The sequence below is a fragment of the Hylobates moloch genome, unplaced genomic scaffold (genome assembly GCF_009828535.3).
Source record: "Hylobates moloch isolate HMO894 unplaced genomic scaffold, HMol_V3 SCAFFOLD_17, whole genome shotgun sequence".
Lineage (NCBI taxonomy): Eukaryota > Metazoa > Chordata > Mammalia > Primates > Hylobatidae > Hylobates > Hylobates moloch.
Genome location: NW_026652292.1, coordinates 5,856,585 through 5,875,911, shown reverse-complemented (window position 1 = coordinate 5,875,911; position 19,327 = coordinate 5,856,585). Strand labels below are relative to the sequence as shown.

Here is a 19,327-nt window from a genome sequence, read left to right as displayed (position 1 = left end):
CACCACCACACCCGGCCAATTTTGTATTTTTAGTAGAGGCGGGGTTTCTCCATGTTGGTCAGGCTGGTCTCGAACTCCTGACCTCAGGCGATCCGCCTGCCTTGGCCTTCCAAAGTGCTGGAATTACAGGCGTGAGCCACTGCGCCTGGCCGTGCTCTGTGTTTTTTAGGTGAATTAGTTGGCTTTATCATTCACACAACCCTCTAAGGGCAGATACTGTCACCATCTCCATTTTTCCAGATGAGGAAAAGGAAGCAAGGAGAAGTAATTGACCTGAGGTTGTGGAGCTGATAAGTGGCTGAGCTGAGATTTGAGCCTAGGTAGCTCTGTTCCTTAGCATTATGTTCTCATGATTCTTACTTGTTCATCTCTATATTTAGTCTCACTGGCTTCCAGTTTCATTCTCCTCCCATCCTCTTTGGAGACTGTACCTATATCATTCTGTGATTTTTGGGGCAGTGTGGAATCCCTAAAAGTAAACTATGTCATGCTATAGACTCTGTAAAGAAGTATATTTAGATCTTGGACTAGAAATTGGAAAACTAGAATTGCTTTAAATTAAATGTAGAATATTTGGTTTTTTAAAAACATGAAACAGTTTCTTGCTTTGTTAATAGATCTTAGATATGTGTGCAGCACCTGGCTCAAAGACCACACAGTTAATTGAAATGCTACATGCCGACATGAATGTCCCCTTTCCAGGTATGCATTGGACTTGTGTTCAGAGGTTAGGAATGCCACTTTGGCAGATTGTAGACAAGGAAAAGACTCGTAACTTTGCCTGCTAATTTGGCTCTAAAGTCTCCTATGACAAGCAGATGGGTTTTCTGTCTACCAGAAGTAGAACTGGACATCTTGCCTACCACCGTCAGTAGTACTCAAACCAACACACTCATACCTTGGGGGAGCTTTATTTTAGAATTATGTGTGTTTTCTATAAAAACGAATGGTGTTCCTTTTTTTTTTTTTTTGAGACGGAGTCTCGCTCTGTCGCCCAGGCTGGAGTGCAGTGGTGCGATCTCGGCTCACTGCAAGCTCCGCCTGCCAGGTTCACGCCATTCTCCTGCCTCAGCCTCCCGAGTAGCTGGGACTACAGGCGCCCGCCACCATGCCCGGCTAATTTTTTGTATTTTTAGACGGGGTTTCACCATGTTAGCCAGGATGGTCTCAATCTCCTGACCTCATGATCTGCCCGCCTTGGCCTCCCAAAGTGCTGAGATTACAGGCGTGAGCCACCACGTCCGGCCACAGATGGTGTTTCTTTATCAAGCCTACTTACAGAAGATAGATTTCACTGTTTTAATTTTTAGTAACAATTTCCCCTTTCCCCCACCTTTGTTCATTATTATTATTACTATTATTATTATTATTATTACTTACTGCCTTACATAAAGGGTAGTAGTGTGTAGTTAAAAGCTACTGTCAGACTCCCTGGGTTCAAATCCTAATCGGCAAGTTACTTACAGTGTTAGACATCCCATATGAAATGGGACGCATCAGTATGTAGCTTGCAAGGTGCTCAGGAAATGGCAGCTGTTACAGTGACAGCATGCCCCTTTCTCTTAAGTGGAAACAAATACCTCTCATGATGTTTTAGAGTCAGCTTTCATCTCATCCTACCTTTGTTCAGGCAAACTTCTCTAGTTCTGTTTTAATAGGCATATTTGTTAGGTCTGTTTTTTGAAGTCCTCTTTTTTACATTGTTTAAAGATAACGCCTTGGCTAAAAAGCCTGCTTCACTTTTCCCTGTTTTTAGTTATTTTCTCCACATTGGCAGTAAAGAGCCTTGGTGTCCCAGTAGCAGCAGCAGGTTCTCCTCTTTGTATCGTGATGTTTTGCGTTTCATACTGTTTTGAAGAGTGGCTTTGATCATAAATGTTGTCGGTATATTTGCCTTTTTGCTGAGGGCGTGAGAAGAACCAGAAATGAGCAGAGGCACACCCAGTGGAATTCCCAGCCAGCGGAGCCTCCCAGGAACAGCTTCCGCGTTCTGGTGCTTGGGGCCCCACCCCAGGAGCCTGACTCACAGTCAGAGCAGGGTCCCGGCTCATGTTCAGGATTTTGAAACATTTGTAAGGGGATTTTGTTGTTTCTACACCTTTCTCTTCACCATTTTTTTTTTTGTAATTAATTGTTACTAGTAATAGAAAAGACATTTTTGGCGTGGTAATTGGCACAAAGTGAATAATTGTTGAATAGATGACTTTTGAGGCTTTCAAAATTCAAGTGTCCATAAAATCCATCCAGAGCCACCTGGTTCCTTTTTTTGAACCACTTAGCATAATTCTAGAAAACCTTGACTATGGGTCTTAGGTTTGGTGGATTGCTGCTTCTCACTGGCTGACCTTTAGAGGTCGCATGTTTCAGGATGTGACCCCACTTAGGCTCCATTTCACCTGACACTGCGATTCTGTGCCTTCAGAGGGATTTGTTATTGCGAATGATGTGGACAACAAGCGCTGCTACCTGCTCGTCCATCAAGCCAAGAGGCTGAGCAGCCCCTGCATCATGGTGGTCAACCATGATGCCTCCAGCATACCCAGGCTCCAGATAGATGTGGACGGCAGGAAAGAGATCCTCTTCTATGATCGAATTTTATGTGATGTCCCTTGCAGGTATTTATCTTATTGGCCAGAAAGCTCAAATCCACTAAAGAAATCAAGTCAAATAGAGACTAAAATGAAATTGTGCATGAATATGACACAATTATACATAAGTCTTGGGGTATGGAGAAAGATAGCGTGAGCCTAAACCAAAAGGTGGACACATAGAGTCTTAACGAGAAGCAGCGCAGCAGATGCGGGATAAAGAACAGGAAGGGGTGGTTGCGATAGCCTGCAGAAAGATAAAGAGAAAAAAAAAAAAACAGAAAATACCTAAGAGGAAAATAGAATCGTAGACTCTCATTGTGGTGTGTTTTAGGATGTTATTGCTTGGAGCAATTTGTGCACCCCAACTATTTCGTATTAGTTCTTCCAGTGAGTACAGTATATAAAAAACTTTGTCATAAAATAATACGTAATCACATTGGATTTTATGTTATTTGTTGAATGAAAGAAATTTCGGAGTTCAAGCCCTTAAGAAATTCATTTTACTTGTGTTTTTATACCTTTCTTGAGTTAATACGTGAACATTTTAGATATTTAGAGTTTAGATATAAAATAATACTCATGGTATAACTGAGTAACAAGTTGTTTTAAAAGGAAAGAAACAAAACTAAAGACATCATCTGTTCCGTTCCCATAGGAGGTGCACGGATGATGATCCCAGGTGATAATGACTTCCGAATGACATAAGTTTGTCAAGACCAGAATTCAAAAGCTGCCACAAAACTTGTTAGCACAGAATGCAAGGTTTAAATACGATACCACATTATGGAAGAATGCCATTTTGTTTCAGTAAGTGGCAGAGTTACTGTTCATGGCAGAACTCAGTATGAAACTTGCAGCTGGTGGCTCTGAATATAGCTGAGTGTTAATCTGGAAAAAGTCCTCTTTAAAGTAAAATTTAAAATAGGTCATGAACTGAAGTTTTTTTTTCCTTTAGGTTGCAATTTTTCAGTATTCCTTGGGGTCTCATGTTTTCCCACCCCTGTTTTTTGATCAGAAAGATAACTCGTTCCTTGTATCATATTCCGAGATCTGAGAACACAGTGACCTTATGAGCAGAGGTTACAAGCTGGGGAAATTTCTGAAATTGTGGTGGGATTTCTGCCATGCACACAACTAGTGTACAGCCAGGAATGCCATTGCACAGTGGGGATTACATTTCATGGGATACTTCCATCCTGCAGACCTAGTCCCTCCTGTGCACGCGGCTAGACCACCAAGGAAAATCAGCATTTACAGAGAAAGCCAACAAAAGCAGGCGTTACCTTCTGGGAAAACGGTAGATAAAAGTAACAAATCCAGTCTTTATTATAAAATATACATGGAAAGAGCGTCCATTAACAAAAACATGAAAATAACTTCCATTAAATAAAAGTAGAAAGTCAGAAATTTAACCGTGATTGTAAGAAAAATTTAGCTCCTATATTAGCTTAATTGAAATTACTGTGGAAAATTTATTAGTCATTATTCATGTAATTCTGATTAAAATGCCATTGTTGATTAACTGAGTTTTTCAATAGTATTTTAGGTTCTGAAAAACATGAAAGTAACTTCCATTAAATAAAAGTAGAAAGTCAGAAATGTTTAACTGTGATTGTAGGGAAAATTTAGCTAATATATTAGCTTAACTGTGGAAAATTTCTGATTAGTCATTATTCATGTAATTCTGATTAAAGTGTCATTGTTGATTAACTGAGATTTTCAATAGTATTTTAGGTTCTGTGTCCTGGGTCTGCAAATTAGTCTTGCTAGTGTTTTTTCCAAATGGAAGCACATTAATATCTCCTTAGATAGTGAATGGAGTTTCCTATTCAAATCCATTATTTTCTGCTTGAAAATTGAAGTATAATGTAAAAGTATAATACGTTAGAAAATCCCTAAAACAAAAACCGAAAGTTGATTGTAGTTGGTGAAAATGGAGATTGTTTCCTAAGTGATATTTGTAACACTTGTTTTGTAACTTAGCTTGCATGTGACATGTCTGTTAAAGTGTGGTCATCCACCTGTAGGGAGCTTTACACTCATAAATATCTTTTTTTTCCAGTGGAGATGGCACTATGAGAAAAAACATTGATGTTTGGAAAAAGTGGACCACCTTAAATAGCTTGCAGCTACATGGGTAAGTAAAATTTCATCAGTGCTAACACTGTGTGACAAGTAGATTAGCAGAGATTTATTGTTATGCACCTGAGCATCCCATCTTTAATTAGAGAGCTGAAAGCATCAGAGGATGGTCAATGGCCACCTTCAACAGTTTTGTCAGAAGTTATTTGAAAACCTTTCAAGAGCAATAACTGCAAATTGTATACATTTCAGATAACACGTTTATTAAAAATGCCTTCTATAAAAATTTCTTGCAACACTTCAAATATGTATTTTTCCATGAAATGACCGTTTACCTCTTGATGTATGCATTACTAATCTTTTATCTCTGTTTTTGTTCTTTTGTATCATCATTTTGCTAAGAGACATTTTGATCTCTTAGAAATATTTTTTGGTTGGCTTTTTATGATGGGGAACTATTCATTAAAGAACAATTGGAAAATTCTTAATCTCATAACACGATGATCACGTCTGTTAATGTTTGGTGTATTATATTGTTTTCCTGTTTATAGGGATTTTTTAAGTACTTTTTCCAAATACTTTTGATCATGCTGTCTGTAGAGCTGTGTATTCTTTTTTTCATTTGACATGACAAATGCCATAGTCTTGGATGCAGGACTGTACTGTGCCTGAGCCAAAGAATACTAATTCGCATCCACCACAACCAACTGTAGCAGGAGGCCTCGTCTCCGTAAAATACTGTCTACTGTTTTGTGACACAGAGACAAGAGTTAGGACTGGAATGTATGATACCAATTTTTCATAGAAAAACCACATATTTAGTAAGTATGGAGATTTTTTAAATGGTGAAATTTCATCTGATATGTTGAATTCTGTTGTTACTGAACTTTATGCTCTGCTGGTTGACATATTGGGAAAGGTTAACAGAGCAGTAAGAATATTTATATAATACTGTTTTTAATTAACATGAAAACACTTATATAAGTTTACTCTAACTTCACTTAGATCCCTAGAAGGTTTTTTTAAAGTATAATTGTGTTATAAAAACTTGTAATGAATATGTGACATAAGTAGGTGCTTCCAATATGTGCGCTTCACGGATACGTTTGGCCTTACAGTCATCTGATATCTCCCCTTAGCTTACAGCTGCGGATTGCAACACGCGGGGCTGAACAGCTGGCTGAAGGTGGAAGGATGGTGTATTCCACGTGTTCACTAAACCCTATTGAGGATGAAGCAGTCATAGCATCTTTACTGGAAAAAAGTGAAGGTAAGCACGCTTGATGGATCTTTTATTAACAGCATATGCTTTTCAGAAACACTGTTTTTCTTTGTGTTTTGTATTCATGTAGACCTTTTCCCGGGAATTTGTTTATATGATGAACCTATAACTTAGGGTTATGGGTTAAGGAGATGTCCTACTTAAAAACGTGTGGATGTGTGGATTTGCTGTATTTTGTGAATTGATTGGAATTTGGAGGTTTGGAAACAAAAGGAGCTTTGGCTATTTTTTTCTAAGTTTGAAAGATTGTCAGATCCTTATCACTGTTTTTTTAAATTTTTAATTGTGGTACAATACACATAACATGAAGTTTACTATCTTAATCATTTTTGAGCCTGCAGTTCAGTCCCGTTAGGTATATTCCCATTGTTAATCATCACCACCATCCATCTCCAGAAATCTTCACCTTGCAAAACTGAAATTTTGAACTCCTTTAAACAGTAGCTCCTATCTCTCTCTCTTCCCTGCCCCTCACACCACCATTCTATTTTTTTGTATGAATTTGACTACTGTAAACCTCACAGAAGCGGAATCATACTGTATTTGTCTTTTCGTGACTGGCGTATTTAACTTACTGCAGTGTCCTCAGGGCTCACCTGTGTTGTTGTGTGTGTCAAAATTGCATTTCTTATTAAGGCTGCACACTATTCTGTTGTTTATGTAAACTGCATTTTGTTTACGCATCCATCTGTTGATGGACATCTGGGTTTCTTCCACTTTTTGGCTGTTGTGAGCAATGCTGCTGTGAGCATGGTATACAAATGTCTCTCCAAGACCCTGGTTACGATTCTTTGGATATATACTCAGAAGTTGAATGGCTGGATCATACGATCATATGGTAATTCTGTGTTTAATTCTGGGGGGACCCACCATGCTCTTTTTCACAGTGGCTGCGTCATTTTACATTTCTACCCCCAGTGCACAAGGGTTCCAATTTCTCTACCCGTTCAGGGACACTTATTATCTGGGGCTCTTCGTTGTTAGTAGCCATCCTAATGGGTGTGAGGTCACCTCATACAGTTTTATACTGAGGAACCGACAGATAGTACAGAATATTCTGAAACAGCAATGTATTTCTACAGTGTATTGATATAAAATATTTCTCCTTTTATGTTTTGCCAAAATGTTAACTTTTCCCATCATATTTTCCTTAGAGCCAATAATGAGAAATTTCCAACTTAGCATGTTTCCTGTACCCACATGTGTGAAGTCAGTTGGTGCATAGCCAGTGAGACAGGCATTTCCTGGGCAGTGCCCACCCGCTGCTGTCCTTCCAGTGAGGCTCCCCTTGGCGACCGGCTGGTCTGGGTTGTGCCCTCAGCCCTGTGGTTGTTGATGCCTTCACAGTCCTTTAAGCTGGAATTTAATGTTGTTTTTATTTTCCTGTGCTTATGTAGACCTCTGTAAAGAGTCATTTCTGGATGATGTTTTTTTGCACGGTCATACTTGCCATGATGTTGGTGATACTTTATTCCAAAAGGTGTGTGGGGGGAGTATGGGGGACATAATAGTTTAGTTGTAGGAAAATTATACCTTCAAGTGTGATTTGGGGTCAGTTGTTAGGACTGTTGAATCCTGCTCAGATTTTTGTGTTCATTAGCTAGGAATTTAGGAAACCATGATTCCAGGCAGCTTGAACAGCACAAACACCTCCTATTTCCCTTGCCACAGTCTGCTTTCAGATCTCTGAGAAAGAAAATGGACTGCATTTATTAATTTGCGTGCCTAGTTGCCATTTATGGCTCAGACTTGAGGGTGAGCCCCAGTTCCTGGGCGCTCTCGCTGCGTTCTTTGCTGGTGCTCTCTGTCTTTTGTAAAGGCAGCTTCCCCCGGTTTCTCGGTGAGCAGCTTTCTTAACTTGGGGTGAGTGGTCACAGCCCCATCTTGTGCTGCTGAGCTTAAAATGTTTGTAGATTCCTTAAGCATTTGCTACTCTACTAAGTCTCTGTTGCCTAGTTAAGTACTCTAGGTGGTTAATTTTGCTCCTTTTTCTGTTGTAAGCTTGTGGCTGGGACCAAAAGCCAAGTCTCCTGAGTTCTCAGGTGAGAGAGGCTCTTGTCCGCACAAGCCTGTCCTCACTCGTGGCTGTTGCAGGCAGGACTTGCTGACCCGAGTCCACCGGGCTTTACTTCCCTCACATTTGAGATACGTGCCGTTTGCCTGTCTCATTACCACAAAATTGTCCCCGCTCAGAGAACATGCTGTGTGCTCTGTGGGCTGGTTGTGCTGTTGGACCGGGTTACTTGCCTGGAGCTGTGGATGCTTTCTGCCACCCTCACCCGTTTCCTGAACATGCCAACGTTTGAAGGAGTGGCTTTGTGAGGGGTTGTCATCTGAAAGCAGGTTGAATCCAAGTTCTAGTTCTCCTTCCTATGGGTCTGTCTTTCCAGCAGCAGTGGGGAAGCATCATTCTCCTGAAAACCCACTGATCTCTAGGGGAAGAGTGGACAGAACCTCACACACAGTGCACCACATTTGAAAGTTAACAATGAGCAAGCGTGACCCAGGCACGGGGGAGTGAGAAAGAGCTGCAGGGTGAAGAAGAAAACGGGAATGCTGCTGATCAGGATTGTGAGGCGGGACGAGCAGACGTGGGATTGTCCTGGGGTACTGATGGGTTCGTCTTCATCTGGTCTGAAACCTTTCTTTGTGGATTTTCATTGGTCTTTCTGATTTTCAGACTGGCCGGCTGGTTCCTTTTCTTCTATTTAGAATGTTACTGCTGGTTTTCTGAGTGAACGCTCATAATCTTTTCAGACTTCATCAAATTTGTGGCTCTAGCTGGCTTTATGTCTGTCTGTATGTGTGTTTGCGAGGTGGGAGGCTTTTTTTTTTTTTTTCGAGACAGTCTCGCTCTGTTGCCCAGGCTGGAGTGCAGTGGCGCCATCTCGGCTCACTGCAACCTCCATCTCCCGGGTTAAGTGATTCTCCTACCTCAGCCTCCCGAGTAACTGGGACTACAGGTATGTGCTACTACGCCCAGCCAATTTTTGTATTTTTAGTAGAGACGGGGTTTCACCATGTTGGCCAGGCTGGTCTCAAACTCCTGACCTCGGGCAGTCTGCCCACCTCGGCCTCCCAAAGTGCTGGGATTACAGATGTGAGCCACCACGCCCAGCCTGGCAGGCTTTCTTTTGAAAGCCCAGTAAATAACGCCCTCTTTCCCTGTCCAGGTTCTGAACCAGTTGACAAATAAGGTAATGGAGCAAGGCAGACCAAAGCCAGAATCGCACCTTTATTACCAATAGAGCAGATGATGTGCTTTCAAATACTTACCTTTAAAATGAGGCTTATCTCCTCATCGTCACAGGCCACAGAATGTGTTAGACTGTGGCATACAGTTGAACTTTGTTCTAAGGGCAAGCTTCACTGCAAGAAAAGAAAGGAGAGAGTGCTCAGGTTCTTTATTCAAATTTTGGAATCATTTTAGCTTTCTGAGATGCCAGGGGAGATACCTTGGGGGTGGAGGGAGTTCTTGGTCAGGGGCTGGCTTCTGTCTCCACATAGGAGATTTCAAAGAACAGCCAGCACCGTTTGGCCAGTGGGTTTTATGTATAAGGGCATTCATATTTAGAAAAAAAGTACATGGATTCTTTTCCTTCAAATAACTGCATTGCTTTTTGCAACTTTTCTTCTAGTTTTCACTGCGTTGAATAGTTTTGATTGTGTTGTGTATATCTTAAATACGCTGCTTTTTCACCTAACGTTCCAATATGTCATAGTAGTTTTTCCTGTTAGCAAGTGTCAAAAATGAATTAATTCATTGAGTGAGTCTCCTATTCTGTAGTCATTTTCTTACTGGACAGGTGGGTTTCCAGCATGGAGCGTGTACGGTATGATGTCACAACCAACTTTGTGCATGTGAGTGGCTTCAGACCGCATTGTAGATGCTTCCTCCCTTTCCTCTGTCAGAGGTGGTGCGCATCGATACGGCTGTATCCAGAAGGAGCAGACCTTGGCTGAGCCTTAGAGTGGGTGGTTGCTGGTGATTTTGACTGGAGGGGGTGTGCGTTCCCCACCTGACAGTGCTCAACAACTTTACTGGAGAAAGGGCAACATGGGGTAGCATTGGCAGCTTCCAACCCAGGTGCTGGGGCATTGAGGTAACACCTGATGCCTGCCCTGCTCATCTGTGAGGCCCCTGGACAGTGTTTGATGGAGAAGCCCGTCGTGTTTGCCTGCACTGTCATTTAGTGTTAGCTTTTAAAAGGAAGAGGATTCAGAAATGATGGCAGAAATCAATACGATGCTTGCTTGAAAGGTTTCTTACTGCCATTCCTCCACCTTGGGGATTCTTTTCCTTTGTTTTTGTAATTGTCCCATTTTCATGTTTTCTGGGAGATTTGTTGAATTTTCCTCTGCTGAGAGGCTGTCACATTAGTATTTGTGCTAGTAGCTGGTCTCACCGGTTTCCTGTAATGGCCTCACCTTATAGCTTCTTGTTGTGTCACTGGTATGGACACTTAAGGCCAGTGTGTTTTCACAGCTCTTATCGAATTGTTTTTAAAATTGGGCTGACTGTGTCCTGATGGGCAATTTTAGGAAATTGCCTGGGACCACAAACTTGAGGTTTAAAAATTCCCACAGTTCGTTTTCAGCATTGCTCTGGGATGTTTGTTAGATGTGCCTGCATGAAGACCCACAGCATCGCCCTGGTGTGCATTGGAATGGGGAGACGGAGCAGGCGTCCTGCAGCCCAGCCTCCTGGTTGTCTTCTTGCGGAGTTAGTCTCACGTCCGTGGCAGGACTCCTCAATGCCCTGTCATTGGAACAACTTTATTGAGGTGTCATTTACATATTGTTAACGTTTGCTCATTTTAAGTGTACAGTTCAGTGATTTTTAGTCAGTTTACCCAGTTGGCAGCCCCTTACCACAGTCCAGCTTTAGGCCATTCCCATCACCCTAGCAGACCCTTCCTGCCCAACAGTGCTTGCTCCCCATTCCAGCCGAGCCCAGCCCCATCAGCCACTCATCCACTTTCTGTCGATGGGTTTGCCTTCCCTGGACATTTTCTGTACATGGAATCATATAATATGTGATCTGTGTCTGGTTTTTTTCACTGGGCATAGTGTGTTCCACTTTTTTGAAAAACAAAAGTCGTCCATGCTTTTGCTACACAGGTGCTTTGGAGCTTGCTGATGTGTCTAATGAACTGCCAGGGCTGAAGTGGATGCCTGGAATCACACAGTGGAAGGTAACCTTTCCTCGAGAACTTTCATTCTAAAGAGTAGGTGCAGCATCACTGAAGTAGAGTCAAGTTTCAAAGCATTCACATGTGGGTAACTTGAATAAATGCTACATCTGGTTATGCCAATTAGAATCAATTTCAGAGTGTTGTTTCATGACACATTTCATGACAAGTGGCATGTTTATTCCTAGCAGTGGAAAAGTTTTTTTTTCTCCACGTACAGAAATAAACTCTTTTACTCTCATCACTGTAAGGGTAGCTTTGCTTTTTTTTTTTTTTTTTTTTTAATTGGGCTGGGATTCAAGCCTTGTTTCCAATATGAAGTAATTCATTACAATTTTAGGCCAGAAACAGCCTGAGGCTTGTTTAAAAAGAAAAAAACTAGATGGAAAATGTTATTTTATAATGCTTGTCCTGGTTTTTAGAATAAATGTATTTCCTCTTTGTTTTTAACAGAATTTATGTATTAATAATTTGGGGATTTTCTGTAAAGATTGTTTTGTTTTGTCTTGGCAAATAATCTTCCTATCTTTGGAGCGAATGAGAATGACCATTTGTCACCTTTGAGAGAATGGACACTCCTGCCCTGTGATTTTTGTTGTTATTGGATAGTGCTAGTAATCTGGAATGTATCCTGTGGTTCTGCAGGTAATGACGAAAGATGGGCAGTGGTTTACAGACTGGGACGCCGTTCCTCACAGCAGACACACCCAGATCCGACCCACCATGTTCCCTCCGAAGGACCCAGAAAAGCTGCAGGCCATGTACCTGGAGCGATGGTGAGCTGGTGGGGCCTCCAGGTGTGGGGAGGAGGGAAGGTTAAGCCCCATCCCTGGTGAGCTGGTGAGCCTTGCTGGGGTGAGTTGGAGGCACCAGGTGACATTGCAGTGAGGCTTGGGCTATGCCAGGGTCATGACCCCCATGTGTGTGAACTTCCCAGCCAGTATGGCTTTTGTGCCTGTTAGTTGCTGGCATTGAGCGTTTATTAATAGTGAAATTGGCTAGAATCTAAATGGTAATGCTTAGGATACTTCATGAACTTTTTTTTTTTGAGACAGAGTCTCACTCTGTCACCCAGGCTGGAGTGCAGTAGCTCGATCTCGGCTCACTGCAATCCCTCCCTCCTGGGTTCGAGCAGTTCTCGTGCCTTAGCCTCCCAAGTAGCTGGGATTACAGGTGCCTGCCGCCATGCCTGGCTAATTTTTGTATTTTTATTAGTAGAGACGGGGTTTCACCACGTTGGCCAGGCTGGTCTCGAACTCCCGACCTCAGGTTATCTGCCCGCCTCGGCCTCCCAAAGTGCTGGGATTACAGGCATGAGCCACCATGCCCAGCCTTCGTGAACTTTTTAAAGATTACAAAGTGGGCTAGGTGCGGTGGCCCATTCCTGTAATCCCCAGCACTTTGGGAGGCCAAGGCTGATGGATCACTTGAGCTCAAAAGTTTGAGACCAGCCTGGGTGACATGGCAAGACCCCATCTCTACAGAAAAAAAAAAAGAAAAATACAAAAACTGGCCAGGAAGAGTGTTGCATGTTTGTAGTCCTAGCTCCTTGGGAGGCTGAGGCAGGAGGATCGCCTGAGCCCAGGAGGTGGAGGCTACAGTGAGCCGAGATCACACCACTGTACTCCAGCCTAGGCAACAGAGCCAGATCTTATCTCAAAAAAAAAAAAAAAAAAAAAAAAATTAAGTTTACATATTGGCCATTCTATGAGTGAGGATTGAAGACATGATTTTTCTCTTGTATCATCTGTGCAGTATTTGTCTTAATAGTAAAATAATGCATTTTTGATTAGTTCAGAGGTGTGAATTACATATATATATATTTAGCCTTAGGATATTACCCCATCATCAGAATACTGGAGGGTTCTTTGTGGCAGTATTGGTGAAAAAATCTTCAATGCCGTGGAATAAACGTCAGCCAAAGGTGAGTTTTTCTTTTTCCAAAATGACATAACATTTGATCTTGTACATTTAAGACAAAAACTAACCAGAGTTTGGTAGAAGTATGAGGAAAGAGGAGCTTCTTGCTGTGGGCAGCAGGAGAGCTGACCCTGAATGAAGGGGAAGTTCATTTAAATATCAGGTTTCCCAAAAAGCAGATATTTCTCATAGGTGATAGATAAGTGGAGAAGTCAGTGTTTGGGGGAATGTATTCCTGCCACACTGTAAATCCAGTTATTTAATAAAAATTGAAAAGACACGAAAGATTGCTCTGTGGCTCTCAATTGGAAGCCCCAGGTTTCTGTGCTCCAGTTCCTTCTGAGTGGTTCATTTCACCGATTATAGATAGCAGAGCTCTGCTGACCCTGAGCCAGCCTGGGTTCACCTTGGCTTGTCCAGACCTGGCTAGAAAGATGCAGCCCGGCCTGTTTGTGATGGATCTAAAGTGCCTGCTGGTTCCTTTCCAAGGCGGGCCAGGAAACAGAGTGGGGAAGGAGTGTTGCCTTCATCCCAACACGCCATCCTTTGTAATGCGTGCTGTCTCACCTGTATCACGCCAGCATTATTTATTAGTTCATAAATCAGCCTTCCGTGATGATAGAACCTGGCCTGGAATCAAAGTCTGGAAGTCTCTATTTCTTTAAGATCCATGTTTGAAAATTAGGACAAAAAACACTTAGCTTTGGAGGAACAAAAAGGAAACAGTTTCGCAAAGAACCCCAGCCTTTTTCTGGGGCACGGTTTGTGCAGATTAACATTGGAACGTACAGCCTCAGACTGGCAAAGGGGGCAACTGCACTTCTGCCGCCACCAGGGTTTTTCTATCAGGTTAGAAAGTGTTTCACTTTGAGGCTAAAAATCCCACAAGGTATCTTAACTCTGATGGAATGTTATTTTCATGGAATCAGTATTAAGACATTATATTGCAAAGCATTAGATACTTTGCATTCATTCATACTAGGTTTCACTAGCTTGTGTTTTAGACTTTGCACTTGTCACATTTTAAGTGGTCAGTGGCCACAGGCTCGTGGCTGCCCGGCTGCACAGCACAGTGCAGTCACAGAGAAGCCACAGAGAAGCTTGTCTTAGAGACGCGTGCTTTAGGTTGGCCTGCATTGGGGCTTACGTTGATGTTTCTGACGGGTTAATACTTACGTAGAAAGGTTTTGACATTTTTTCAGTTCGCCCCTTATGTACAGTCTTACTTTTTAGAACAATTTATTGTCATTTTCTCTTTTAAATAATATGAATACTTCTCTCTTTCTGTTACTATGTCAATTTCTTAATCATGTAGTTCAACAGATCTAGTGCTAGCATGGCCTGTGCTGCTATTGGTCCTACTGGGAACCCAGGTAGAGTCTCTGTGGTCAGGATGCCGTGATCTGTTGCGGTGCTGAGGCCTGTGAGCACTCGGCTAGAAGTTAGGCCAGGGAAGCTCACACTGACCTTGGTATTTGAAGGTCCTAGAATGAGGTTGTTGAGGTGGAACAGAGATGGGAGAGCGTGCCCTTGGAGCTGGACCTACTCAACAAGAAGGCCGCTCTGGGAGAAGCTGAGGTTGGACAGGAAGGGCGTGTGCCCTCACTGACCTGCTCACAGGCTTGGGGTTCATCTGCTTTTGTTTTTTGCTTTTTTACATTATATTAACATGGAAATAAAATGTGTTCCCTGGGATGCTCCCGGCTTCTCTGCTCAGTAGCCTTGTGGCTCTGAATAAAATGAACTTGCCTGTGCTGAAATATCCTAATTTTTAAACTTACTTCATAGGGACTGAGGAATTACAACTTTTATCAATTTTTGACTTGTTAAAAAGGACACGTATTTTTTAAAGATTTTTAAGTAAAACATTTTGCTCATTCCCAAAGCCAAATTTAAATTATACCATGGCCCTAATTCAGAAGTTCATTCTTTGGCAGGTGTTCCCTTGGTGCCTGGGGCACTCTCTTTCTCCCAGTTCCTGTGGCAGTTTGTCCAGGTGCCCAGGAACAGTTCGTTCCCTCCTTTCTCGTTATTTATATACTTGTCTTTTTGCCCCTGCCGGGTATTTTAGAAATTGTGCTTGGTGCACTTTGTGTCCTTCAGTGTGCCTTACCCAGAGCAGATGCACGATAAGCATTTTTACCTGAGAACAAGCTGGTGGTGTAGGCCTCTGCTAAGGAACAGGCTGTATATGCTCTTTGTGGGGTTAAGGTAGAATCAGCTTTAACTCCAAAGAAACTGTCCATGAATTTTGTTTATAATAGCAAGTAGATTTAAAATGACACTTTAAAAAATTCTGTTGTCTTTCTCTGCATATAATGCTGTAGAAAAATATAACTGATGGATTTTGTGAACTTGGTATTTTTAACTTTTCATAGCAGCACAAAGAATGCTGTTCTTTGTGTGTCAATGAAATTGTTCTCTATGACAGCTGCAGGGTAAATCTACAGAGACCAGAGAAAGCACACAGCTGAGCCCTGCAGATCCCACAGAAGGGAAACCCACAGATCCTTCTAAGCTGGAAAGTCCGTCATTCACAGGATCTGGTGACACAGAAATAGCTCATGCAACTGAGGATTTAGAGAATAATGGCAGTAAGAAAGATGGCGTGTGTGGGTAAGAAAAGGGGTATGTCTTGATCTAACACTCTGGTGTCTTCACAGTCCTTTTGGATTAAATGGGATCCCAGAGCCACTTCTTGGTTGGTTTGAGGGGGCAGTACATGTGTGGTATCAGGTACATGCGGTGTGAGGGCTGGACTCTGTGGAAGCTGGAAGGTTTCAACATCTGCCGCAAACCCCATGTTGCACAGAACTGACAGAAAGGAAGAATGTGCTTTTGGTATTGAAGGTTACCACCCATTACAGATTGATGTGTCTCATCCTGATTCTCTTTTTAGTCCTCCTCCGTCAAAGAAAATGAAGTTATTTGGATTTAAAGAAGACCCATTTGTATTTATTCCTGAAGATGACCCATTATTTCCACCTATTGAGTAAGGATTCAGCCTCTTTAACTATTCATGTAAAGAAATTCACTATAGAGTATCAAATGTACAACTGATCACATGTAACTATTGTTTTGTATGTAGTTCTGTCTAGCTTTTTTTTTTTTAACCTTTTTAACCGCATATTAGAGCAGGATGAAACTTTAGAGGTTACTCAACCTTTTAATTTAAGGAGAAGGTAAACTTTTACTTTGTGAACATGATAGATAAAAAAAACCGGACCGGGCACAGTGGCTCACGCCTGTAATCCCAGCACTTTGGGAGGCTGAGATGGGCAGATCACAAGGTCAGGAGATTGAGACCATCCTTACTAAAATACAAAAATGGGTGTGGGGGGGCCCTGTATCCCACTAATCGGAGGCTGAGGGAGAAGGTTGACCTGGGGGAAAAAAAAACTGGACTGTGATTATGAATCTAAATTGCTCAGTTGAGTCTATAGACTAGTGGCCAAGGTTGTCTAGTTCAGTTTCTGTAGAAGAAATGAAGAGCGGCGTGTGTGAGGCCTAATTAGGGACAACGTAGACAGAACATAGAGGAAAAGGGTTTAGGATAAGTCTGACATTCATCTGTTTCTTATTCATTGAATTTTAGAATCTATTAACCAGGGCGGTAACTTACTGTCTTTTGCATAACTGGTCCTTTGCATACATTTGTAAAAGTCTATTAAAAAATAAGTCTCAGCCGGGCACATCCCAGCACTTGGGGAGGCCGAGGCAGGTAGATCATGAGGTCAGGAGTTAGAGACCAGCCTGACCAATGTGGTGAAACCCCGTCTTTACTAAAAATACAAAAAAAAAATTAGTCAGGTGTGGTGGTGTGCGCCTGTAATCACAGCTACTCAGGCTGAGGCAGGAGAACCGCTTCAACCCGGGAGGCAGAGGTTGCAGTGAGCCGAGATTGCGCCACTGCACTCCAGCTTGGGCGGCAGAGCGAGACTCCATATCAAAAAAAAAAAAAAAGTCTCAAAAGTAGTGTTTATCAGGTCATTATTGTTGGAGTAGCAGCTGAGGGAGAGAAGCTGCACTTGTTAATTTAGGTTTCTGATGGAGTTGTGTCCCCGAATAAATGTTTCGTGGAGGTTTCAGGTGGAAGTGGATGAAGTTTAGAAGCTGGAGTCCAGAACAGAGCCCAGTGCCCTTGAACCACACTGCAGTTTTAGGGATTGAATTCTTAAGGAGGAGAATAAGATGTTTAGAAACAGTCTACCAGATTTTGAACTCAGTGTGTATAAACAACACTGTTTTTATGTACAGGAAATTTTATGCTTTGGATCCTTCATTCCCAAGGATGAATTTGTTAACTCGGACTACAGAAGGGAAGAAAAGGCAGCTCTACATGGTTTCTAAGGAGCTGCGGAATGTGCTGCTGAATAACAGCGAGAAGATGAAGGTGCCAGCCGCACAGACGCTGAGTGCTGTGTGATTCGGGATGCGTGTGGCTTTTCACAACGGCTTAGATTTCATTTAGAGCAGACCGTGGCTTCTGCCCTCCCCACCTGTAGCGTTGGCTGCAGGTCCCTGAGCCTGCCCTGTGATTTCAGAGCTGTTGACTGGCACAGGGCTGAGTGGTTCCTACCAGAGTCCCGAATCTGGTGGCCTGTGTCTTTTCCGTGCCCCATTCCTGCAGCCGGGTGAGCCTTGGTGTAGTTCTTACAGCTCGCCCTCCTGGGCAGAGAAGTTACTGAGGGCATAGAGGCTACGAGTACTGCTGCCCGACCCTTGGGGTTTGTCCTTGGAGACACTTCCCTTAGAATTTGGCCATTTGGAGACCCTTCTTTCATTTGCTTTACTGCCCTGCAAACTGCATAAACACAGGTTGTGAGTATCAGTTGGTTCTTACTGGGGTTTCTCGGTGGGTTTCTACTTCTCTCCTTTCCCATTCCGTGATGGTTGCTCCATGTGGCCCGGCGTCCTTACAGGAGATGGTCCTGTGTTCATCTCTGTGTGTTTCATCTTCTTTTTTTTACTTACAGGTTATTAACACGGGGATCAAAGTCTGGTGTAGAAATAACAGCGGTGAAGAGTTTGACTGTGCTTTTCGGCTGGCACAGGAGGTAATTTTGGAAGTGGATTTGAACTTGAACAGCAGTAGCCACAGATGACTGAAGCAGTCGGGAGTAGATGGGCTTTCTGGTCAGCCAGATGGTCTTAGTGGCTCAGGGCTTGGCTGGCACCTTCCAGCCACTTGACCCTCACAGGTTATAGAGCTCTCCCAGGGTGCTGGTTTCCCCTCCTAGGGGGTGGGTTCCACACCTGTCCAAGGGGAGGGGCCATAGTGAGGGCTCGACCACCATAGCCCCCGAGAGCATAGCCCCTGAGAGCAGGCTATTGTCATTCATGAATGACATCATGGTGTCTGTTCTCTTATTCTCTTTATTCACACAGGGTATATATACATTGTATCCATTTATTAATTCAAGAATTATTACCGTATCAATGGAAGATGTTAAGATACTGTTGACCCAGGAAAATCCCTTTTTTAGAAAACTCAGCAGTGAGACCTACAGTCAAGCGAAGGACCTGGGTGAGTAGTTGGAAATGCATAGGAACATAACTTGTATTCCCTTTACAAGGATGGCAGAAATACAGGTGTGTGCTTGGGGGCGTATTTATCAATCATAGTTTTCAGTTTATTTATGGCTACATCAGTTTCCAGAGGGTTCTGTAGATCCCTGACTGACAGTTCAGAATGCTAAGGGTCAAAGGCATCTTGGGGTTGCTGTGCTTCCCCAGGCTCTGGTGGTGCCCCGCTGCTGCCCAGCAGCCTATGATGTGTCTGTGTGGCTTGTGGGGCTGGCCGTCGCTCACCTTTGCTGGGCCAGAGAGTCCAGGGAGAGGAGGGGTCAGCCTGTGAGCAGCCCTAGCAAACCCCCCAGCCAGAGCTCTTGACCTACTTGCCTGTCAGCAGGTCGCGGGTGGATGGAAGCAGGTCTCTGTGCGTGGGTAAATTTGTTTTTTTCTTTTTTTGCTTTGAGACAGAGTCTTGCTCTGTCGCCCAGGCTGGAGTGCAGTGGCGCGATCTCGGCTCACTGCAAGCTCCGCCTCCCGGGTTCAGCCATTCTCCTGCCTCAGCCTCCGGAGTAGCTGGGACTACAGGTGCCCGCCACCACACCCAGCTAATTTTTTGTATTTTTAGTAGAGACAGGGTTTGACCATGTTAGCCAGGATGGTCTCGATCTCCTGACCTCGTGATCTGCCCGTCTCGGCCTCCCAAAGTGCTGGGATTACAGGTGTGAGCGACTGCGCCCAGCCAGTAA

General features: G+C 43.1%; 1 protein-coding gene across 1 annotated transcript in view; it reads left to right on the top strand.

The window, feature by feature from the left end:
• The window catches only part of NSUN2 (NOP2/Sun RNA methyltransferase 2), a 33,701-nt gene that overhangs the window by 10,264 nt on the left and 4,110 nt on the right, over positions 1 to 19,327 (top strand). Inside the window, exons 6-17 of the mRNA XM_032135228.2 lie at positions 618 to 702; positions 2,423 to 2,615; positions 4,654 to 4,728; positions 5,813 to 5,943; positions 11,077 to 11,150; positions 11,793 to 11,923; positions 12,975 to 13,071; positions 15,499 to 15,683; positions 15,967 to 16,059; positions 17,325 to 17,460; positions 18,044 to 18,124; positions 18,456 to 18,594. Coding sequence (XP_031991119.1) covers positions 618 to 702; positions 2,423 to 2,615; positions 4,654 to 4,728; positions 5,813 to 5,943; positions 11,077 to 11,150; positions 11,793 to 11,923; positions 12,975 to 13,071; positions 15,499 to 15,683; positions 15,967 to 16,059; positions 17,325 to 17,460; positions 18,044 to 18,124; positions 18,456 to 18,594 — 1,420 coding nt within the window. The remainder of the gene's footprint in view (positions 1 to 617; positions 703 to 2,422; positions 2,616 to 4,653; positions 4,729 to 5,812; positions 5,944 to 11,076; positions 11,151 to 11,792; positions 11,924 to 12,974; positions 13,072 to 15,498; positions 15,684 to 15,966; positions 16,060 to 17,324; positions 17,461 to 18,043; positions 18,125 to 18,455; positions 18,595 to 19,327) is intronic.